The 8,775-nt window shown below is 51.1% G+C and overlaps 4 protein-coding genes across 4 annotated transcripts; 3 read left to right on the top strand and 1 right to left on the bottom strand.

Annotated features, from left to right (window-relative positions):
• Window positions 1-704: 704 nt before the first annotated feature.
• Window positions 705-1,061, top strand: PPTG_17329 (hypothetical protein; the record flags this gene model as incomplete). Its single annotated transcript, XM_008914975.1, has 1 exon — window positions 705-1,061. One exon carries the CDS (start codon window positions 705-707, stop codon window positions 1,059-1,061), a length of 357 nt encoding a protein of 118 aa, XP_008913223.1.
• Window positions 1,062-1,340: 279 nt separating this feature from the next.
• Window positions 1,341-1,487, top strand: PPTG_24062 (hypothetical protein; the record flags this gene model as incomplete). The annotated part of the gene is made up of 1 exon (XM_008914974.1): window positions 1,341-1,487. One exon carries the CDS (start codon window positions 1,341-1,343, stop codon window positions 1,485-1,487), a length of 147 nt encoding a protein of 48 aa, XP_008913222.1.
• A 260-nt stretch (window positions 1,488-1,747) lies between these two features.
• PPTG_24061 (hypothetical protein) lies at window positions 1,748-1,852 on the top strand (the record flags this gene model as incomplete). Its single annotated transcript, XM_008914973.1, has 1 exon — window positions 1,748-1,852. One exon carries the CDS (start codon window positions 1,748-1,750, stop codon window positions 1,850-1,852), a length of 105 nt encoding a protein of 34 aa, XP_008913221.1.
• Window positions 1,853-2,762: 910 nt separating this feature from the next.
• PPTG_24060 (hypothetical protein) lies at window positions 2,763-6,901 on the bottom strand (the record flags this gene model as incomplete). The annotated part of the gene is made up of 10 exons (XM_008914972.1): window positions 2,763-2,776; window positions 2,916-3,374; window positions 3,437-3,750; window positions 4,078-4,144; window positions 4,468-4,568; window positions 4,787-4,926; window positions 5,541-5,687; window positions 5,951-6,175; window positions 6,258-6,704; window positions 6,764-6,901. The coding sequence occupies 10 exons, from the start codon at window positions 6,899-6,901 to the stop codon at window positions 2,763-2,765; spliced, it is 2,052 nt and encodes a 683-aa protein (XP_008913220.1).
• Window positions 6,902-8,775: the final 1,874 nt, after the last annotated feature.

Here is an 8,775-nt window from a genome sequence, read left to right as displayed (position 1 = left end):
TCCCCGTTGCTGTCAAACGTCCCGCTGTCTACTCAGACAATCCACGAAACCAGCCCAAGCGTCGTTTCTAAAATCACCCAAAGAGCGAATCGGCCCACCGACGGGTACACAAGGTGAGCATTATAACTTCACGGAAGATCGGAGTATAGTCGGCAAGAGGACCTCAGCAATCAGCAATTTTCGCAGAACCACTTCGCCACAGTGGTGCGCGTGCCCGGATCTTTGGGTGCCTTAGTATATCACCGTGAATCCCCAGATGAAGAAGTCCAAGCTGGAATTGGACTAGGGAACGAAGCGTCGGCGGATATTGGATCGCCGTTGACTTCGCTAAGCCAAGAACGATCCACAGATCGGCAGAGTTTTAAGAGGAGCTCTACCGACGGAACAGAGGGAGGTCTGGCGACAGACCTAGAAGAAAAACCTCAACCTCCTCCCCAGGTCCCTTCGGGGACCCCTGCGAGTTGTGATTCGCATCAGAACCCGCTGGACGAAAGTCCACCGAAAGCCGGGAACGTCTTGTCTCAGCAACCTTCTAGCTCAAGATCGACCGTCAAGAAGAAGCCAGCTAGATCGAAGTCCTAGCGAAAGCACCAGACTCGGACATCGACGATCGCATCGATCGTATGTCGGCTTGGGCGAATGAACATCTCGAGAACGTGTATCACGAGTAGCAGCTTCACACGTTTCTAACTGAGGACGCTGTGATGCACATCCTCCGTCCGAAGCTGTTCGGTGATCTGAAGGGTTGTGTATCTGAACTGGCCTTGAGATTGAATACGTTGGACAACGTAAAAGCAAGGCTACGGTTGTTCAAGGAGTCCGGAATTGTTGCTGGAGCATTTGAGTCCAATGATCTGCTCGACCTTAGCGAAGAAGTCATCAGTGCTGCGCCCAGGACGCTGTTCGAGATGTTGAAGCCGCTGGTGGGTGGAGCCCACAAGATCTCCAAGAGCAAAATACCCCATCCTGATTCCCCAAGGGACGATCACAAAGAGTCGTCTTCCCATTATCAGTCTGTAACAGAGGAGGTGAACACCGACAGTGTCGATGACTCGCCATGAATGACTCTAGGCCCATCCGGAACCGCGTTGCTACGAGATCGACCCGCCCAGAAGGCTGCAAGTCCACCCACTGAGAGAGGCTTCGCTGTCGCAAGCGTAACGCGGTTTTTCCGCCGGAGAAGCTGGAGTCATTCTTTCAGTCGGTGATGGGGTGATTCCTTGAAGAACAGCGGATAGCGATGGCGCCTGAAGATCCAACACCCACTGGAGCCCAAGACGTATAGATGGAGTCGGTTGGATCTCTAGATCACCATCTCTTTCCAAACGACTATGACCCCAATGATCTTGATGTTATCGACGTGCTGCCGTCGCTACGACGCCTTCAAGACGCCTACGAAGACCACGACTGTCCCACGTATCCGCGAGGAGATCGCCAAAGACAAGGCACTTCTCCTCATCTGGTGCTTGATCTCGCACAAAGGCTGATTTAACCTTGTTCAACAAAGATCGGCTCGATCGTTGTCGCCGTCCTTTCCAGAGAACTCCTTCAGTTCAGACATCGCTGACACCCCGGACCAGCTCGAAATTGGTATCGACAGCTAAGTCGAACAACCCGCAGCACGTGGAAGGACTTGCCCCACAGCTTTCAGACGGAATACTGCGGCCACAGTGTTTCCGTCGCAAGGCATTACTAACATGCGCGGAAACGACCCGATGAGTCGCCACTGGAGTATCGTATCGCCTCAATGTCGCGGATCTACGCGCTCGAATCCAAGTCAAGGATGGTCCGTTGCAAGTCTGCTGTGAACATGTTGATCACTTCATCGAGACGCTGGACGACCGGGATCTAGCTGATCACCTCGCAATTCTTAGGATTCCCGATGCAGATGCCCTCGAGGTGGTGTTGCGATCACGCCAGCGTACGTAGGCCCGGCAGATCAAGTCGGTATATGGCTCGATTAAATCTCGCCAGATGCCTCCCAACGCGACTGTACCGACGCGTGTGGTTAAGCGGTCCATGTTGCTGAAACCAGTAGCGACTCGGAGATCAGACGTCTGAAATCGATGATGACGAGGACCTGCGCCGAGTGTACATGACTATCAACCCCCAAGCTTCCAAAAAAACTTATCAGCCGTACTACACCTGTGCGGGTGGGCTCACTCCACCAGAACTGAAAAACTTTAAATATCCCAATTGTTTTTTTATTTCTTCTTCAGACTGGCTTTTTCTGTTCTTCAATCTGACTTCGTCGGGATCTTAGCTAACATGGTTGGGTCAAGTTTATATTTCTTCTTTAGTAGAAGTAGGCATCGCTTTGGACCTGCGCCACCTTGAAGAATGCTATCCACCTCTGGTTTTATCTGCATGTCAATACCAGATATCTTTCGGTGCGTTAGCGACTAGCTCTATTACCACTAGCTTCTGTAATTTGTATGAAGAAGTAGTTGTGGAATCAGTAGAGCTGAAGTCTGAAATTCGGAGAACCCGTAGACGACGAGAGCACGCCTCGTGCGAAATGCAAGTGTAGACGCTCTTGCGACGTTCTGTCGGCCCATACATGCGTAGATCGTTGTATTCAGATGTGTCGACACTATGTAGCGCAGTAACAGCAGCATCTTCTGTACAATGTGTTGAGATAAACCGGAATAAACTTTGTGCGACGTTTGCACTATCACCCTCAGGCGGTGATACCTCTGGATCTTGTTCATCGTCGCTAATGACTGAGGTTCAGCGTCTGTTGATGAATGCGCCGTCTCATGTTATACCAGGATGTCTAAAAGTATCAATATGTTGTAACACACACGGCTGTAATACAAATAAACGGTACAGAGTACATCAATACCACCTTTTCACTATTGAAATGCATCCTTTGTTTAGAGTGTTGAATTCCATCCTTTTCGTATTGAAAATACCAGCGACCACGAACCCTGTGAAGAGATCCACCCAGATCAGCAACTCCGTGTTGTCCTTGTACGACTTAAACATCGACGGAACATGGTCCATAGCAATAATCTGGAAACGGTAGGTAGCTTGAAGATTACCAGGTGATTCACCTTGGATCGTCGGCCTTCCTTTCCCAGTCTCGCACTCTACACACTGTCCCACATAGAGCTGGACACTCTGGTATAACCCTCTCCAGTGAAAGTGTGCCCGAATGCGCTGGTAGGTTCTTCCGATACCTTGGTGCCCACCCTTCAGGCTGGTGTGGTAGTGGTGAAGAAAGTCGTTTTGTAACGATTCTGGTACCACTAACCTCATCACGAGGTCGCGATCTTCATCAGCTCGTTTGGATGGAGGACAGTAGAAGAGTAGGCCGGCCTCGTCGATCTCGTAGTCTTCTGCGATCTTGGCACAAGTTTTAGCGTCCGACGCTGTCAGATCCTGCACGTCCCTCGCAAATACCTCTTGAGGTCCGTAGCCCACTTCTCCTCACCTAGGGCTCGAACAATTCGATCCATCCGTATCCGCTGTACAACGGCTTCCTGTAGCACTTTAGCCCTGCGTCGCCGGTACGATCTTGCGACGGCTGCGATCTTGGTCACTGCCTCGTCAGATCGAGGGACCAACAACTCCGGCAGGCGGTTGAGCATTATCAAATCGTTACTCCCAACCCCAGACATGGTCACGGAGCCTTCTCCCTTTTGCAATGCCGCACGAGCGAGGCTGTCAGCACTTTGGTTCCAGTCTCTTTTCACATGGGGAAATTCATGTTCTGGCCAAAATCGCAACTGCTCCATGACTTTCTGTCTGAGTAATTTCAGACTCGGCGCCATACATTCAATCTCCCCACGCATCTACCGAATCACTAGGTTCGAGTCGCCACAAATAACAAGCCGTCCTCTGTCAAGGTCGGACGCGAGCTTAAAACCGAGTAGTAAACTGTGGTACTCTGCCTCATTGATGGTAAGATTCTTATGCTCGGACCCCGCAGAGACCACAGTCCATTTAGGTAAGCTCCATACGATCGCGCTATATACACCTCCACTGCGTTTCACACGATCCAATCCATCGAAACTAACTACCAGCAACATCTCATCTGGTTCAACAGTGGGCGGCTGCATCGTGATGACTTACCTCGGCTGATTTCTTGGTGCAATCGACGTCAAGATCGCGTCCATCTCGGCAAGTGGGGTGAAGCTAGCTGAGATCACTCCCAAGATTTCATCCTCGCCTTTAAAACACTTTACGATCTCTAGCGTCCAGCTCGATAGAAGGGCAGCCCAATTTCCTAGTATTCCTTGTAGACCTGACGAATGCAACAGCTAACCCAACGTCAAATGTCGAGTCAACACTTTGATCGACCTTGTCACCAATTGAGCCTATCAAACATCAACGATTCTTAGAATCGCCAATACCTCTTTATCCACAATTCAGTAGTTGATCTCGTCCGGCTTAAACGTTCGGCATGTAAAGGTCACAGGCTGGTACATACCATCACCAAGGCTGCTGAGATCGCCCACTTACTGGCGTACCCAACCACGACGGGCTGTTTGTCGGAGTCAATATGCCGAATAATAAGCCCGGTCGCGATCCTGGCCTTCAGCGTTTCGAAAGTCCTGACCGCCCTGGCCCATTTGCCATATCCTTCAGGATTACTATCGTCCAGCTACAGCTTCGATTTTGAACTTCTGAGCGATCTTAAGAAATCCGCTTCCCGAAACTCATAGAGTATCGAAGCATAAATCGCCAAATCCTCGATAAAACGAATGTAGTAATTCAAACTTCCCAGGAAAGACTGCATCGATCTCATTGTGATCGGGAAGGAAGGTCAGTCAGAACAGACAGGTCCTTCGGCGTGGCTTCAAGTCCGTCTGCGGAAACAGAATGGCCAAGATAGTCGACCTTGTGCCGTCCCCAGACACTCTTCGCCACGCTGATGGACAAATTCCACTCATCACACACGTCCACAAGCTTGTCTACCTTCTCACACAGCCCGTCCCACGATCTCGCCGTCACAAGGATGTCATCAATACAAGATCGACGTCTAAGAACTGAGGACGTTTTACACCGATCGGGTTCTCCATTTTCAAATACGTCAGACTTGTCGGCACGATCTTGGTTATCCGTGATCTAAAGGAAACCGTATAGGGCGTTGTCTAGCAGTCGCTGGTAGATCTGAAGAGCGTTCTTGAGGCCTAACAGGACAAGCTTTCACTCAAATAGTCCAAAGGCGTGATAAGCGCTGAAATGGGGCGACTTTTCGGACTCGCTGGGCCACGGGTTTGACGTTTCTCACATCTATGTCGCATACGACACCTACTGCAGCTGGCGGTAAGGCGTTACCCTTTCCGATCTGGAGGTGGCGACGCCGCCAGAGGATTAGCCTCAATCTGTTGAATGCCTCTGGTGTGTTGTAATCTGGATCTCCTATTTGTATATCCTCTATTTTCACCTCCTCCGTCAGATCAGCGACATCAGGAAGGACTGCCATGATATCGCTGACATATTCCGCGTTTTATTTGTTTAGAGGTCGCCTCCTTCGCTGATACACACTTCCTCGTCTCCAAAATCAGGCGCTGCTCCACAATCTTAATTACGGGTCCAAAATGTCTCTGCCTCCACCTGAAGATCTTGTCTAGCGCATGTGCCTTTTTGTCGATCTTGCTCAACACACATCCGTCGATCTTGGTCATAACTTGTCTTTGCACGTCGATCTTGACCGAAACTCGTCTCTTCGCGTCGATCTTGATTACCAATCAGAAGTGACCCCGTCTCATTTTCAGTACGAATCTGACTCGGGCCTGTCTCAGTGAGTCGATCACGCATCTTAGTTGCACTGTCGCATCCCGCAGAAAATTCTTGATCACGGGATGGGGCGGACTCATCCCGCGTGTGACACGCCGTGTCGTCTGCCACCCGGTCAATGAACTGCAGCTGGCATCAAATGTGTTCTTTCGATTGGCTTCGTCTGTGTTCTTCGCCGCCTTGTCGCACAGCGGTCGCACACCGTCACCGCGGATATAGTCTTCCCCATACTAGGGAGAGGTTTCGGCGACTCGGGCGAGGTCGCCATCGATCCAGGAGAGGTCGCTTTTGGTCTGGGCAGAATTCTGGTCGGCGTGGCGTATGACGGTTGTTCTACAGCGGGTCCTGGTAGGGCTATCACCTCGGGCGCGTCGTCAATCTCGTCAGCCGCAGCTGATACGCCAGATTTTGCCAGTGCGCGTAGCGTCTCGACCCGACCAGGACATATCCCGGTAAGCGCGGTACTTCAGCTAATCACATCTAATTTGATCGTGCTCTTGCAGCCATACTACACGGTCACTAACATTGGTGATCTTCAGATAACACTTCTTGCCCGGACCCAGCACGAAGGTAGGGACCCAGCGGTCGCCTCGCGTAACCCACAGCTTCATGAGATCGCAAGATCGCTGGCGTAGCGGTATCTCAGCTGATCGCCAAGGACCAATTCTACGGGTTTCACGGACCTCGATCTTGTCGATCTTCTCTCCGTAGGGCGGCCGCCGTCCATACATATGTATCCGAACTTCGTCAGGGAGGCAATACGTGCCGTCTGCAAGATCGAGCCGAATCCCTGCAGGGACCATGAAGTCCATGCCTAGGATCAGATCTTGACCACCAGTCGGCGGGCCCACCCAGACGTCGAACAAATACACCAAGTTTCCAGCCAATGTGATCTTGATTCGTGTACGTCCTTGCATTGCATACGGAGAATTTCCAACACCTTCACACTCTAGTGTCTGACTTTTGTCAATATAGCAGCCAACTATACAAGCAAGGCGGCATCTAAAATTGACACCTCGGCGCCGCTATCCAACAACAAGAGCGCCTTCTCGTTGTTGATCTTCCCCATTGCTTTTGCTTGCTTGAAACGTTTGTCTGGTGCGAGGTACTTCCAGTATCCACGCGACTCTCCAGGCAAGACGTCCAGGGTCATTACAACGGGCGACCTCGAAAATTCGCCGTGCTCACGCAGACTTGACACGGCAAAGGTATGGTTCTTTTGAAGATCGCATGTATTGTCGATAGAGGTCATCGGCTTGCTAACCGATAACTTCGGTTGTTTCTCGACATATGCATAAATGCAAAATCTAGAACGCTCGGCTCTTACCGGATTCCAACCCGGCGATCGTTCTAGTTTAACATCCTTTTCGCAGGTTCTGGCAACATCCCTCGATGCTTGTCAGGGTTGAACCATTGACGAATCAGGTTGTAGAATTCTTCCATTGGACACTCCCCAGCTTCATGAATCTCTCCGCAAGCCTTGCAAACGAGAAAACATCGGTCCGTCGGGTGGCCTCTGCGCTCACATTTCCCGCACTTCAAGCGCCCCCAGCAGCCAAGATCGCCATGCTTCTTCGATCCGCAGTGCGATCAGCGTTTGGCCACCGTCCCCAAGTCCTTTGATCTTGAGTGTCGGTCTCCTGGATGATCACGGATCTTTTGTCGATCTTGATTCGGAGGGCATCGATCTTGACGTTTGTCCTGGTTCCCAGTTGTAGAGCCAGCTCCTCCAGGACTGCTCAGACTATCGCAGAAAACTACGAAGAATGTGTGTTTCGTCGATTTGGTGCAAGTGAGGCGATCAGACATGACCGAGAACCTGGCTTCATGCCCTATTTCTTCAGGTCATTCAACAGGATCGTCGGCCAATAGCAGCGAGCGACTATGGCATATCGCCCTCAAGCCAACGGCACACCAGGGCGCATGGTACAGACATTAACACGTGCTCTCAAGATGTACGTGGGTGATGTAAACCAGAAGGATTGGGATGAATACGCGGAACAGTTGACTTTCACACTCAATAAGGCTCAAGATCGTGTTCGTGGTGACACGCCGTTCTACTTAGTTCATGGATGGGATCCTCGATCTACGTTGGAGGCCGCGATTCCGCTAGGATCGACACGATGTCGATATCAAGAACCCCGCCGGGGGCGTTACCATATCCAGTAACACTACCAGAAGGCTCGCGAACAAGTTAATGAACGTCTCCGTGAAGCTATTCAAGAGAGAGCAGATCGGTATAACGAGGCGACCCGACCACACAAGATCGAGGTTGGTTCACAAGAATGGCTGTATTTGGATCGCGTATAGGAGGAGCACACATGCGCCATGGGCCCTTCGGAGTTGCGGGAGTTGTCGACTCGCACGCGGTGAGACTAGAAATCGCTGGATCTGACTATTACGTGTTTCCAGTGGTACATGTGTCCAAACTGAAACTAGTTCGGAGATTCCCAGGTCGCCCGAATGTGAGATTGATAGCCAAAGATCAAGATCGACTCGACGTCAATGTAGGTTGTTACCTAGGGACAGCTCGGACACTGAGCTCGACGAGGGTGAACACGAAGTCGAACGCATATCGGACGAGTGAACAGGACGTCGAACACGCTACGGACGGAAGCTGTGCGAGTTCTTGGCCCACTGGAAAGGTTACGACAATCCGACATGGGTCGACGAAGCCGGTCTTAACTGTGGAGCACTACTGCATGATTACCTGCGTGACCAGATCAATTGAAGTCGATTCGGGGTGTTACAGTCGCACGAGGAGCAGTAAGGCTGCAAGATTGTGAGGGAAGAGGCCACAGGAGTGATTAAGTGATGGTTCTGCGAGTTGGCCGCAGATTACGGTGGATGGGGTTTTATGTATGCATTTGTAGCGTAGCTGGGCGAGAAACGACACTCAAAAAAGACAACGCGGGGAATCGTTTGGAGTACCAAGATCAACGGAGTCCGAATCCCAAAAGGAGGTAATCACAAAGTGCTGAAGTACAAGATCATACGACCGCAAGATCACGAGATCGCAAGGTCGCA

Source organism: Phytophthora parasitica (genome assembly GCF_000247585.1).
Source record: "Phytophthora parasitica INRA-310 unplaced genomic scaffold supercont2.66, whole genome shotgun sequence".
NCBI classification, from domain to species: domain Eukaryota; phylum Oomycota; class Peronosporomycetes; order Peronosporales; family Peronosporaceae; genus Phytophthora; species Phytophthora nicotianae.
Note: the sequence above shows the minus strand (reverse complement) of the source record. Positions and strands in the feature narration are given on the sequence as shown.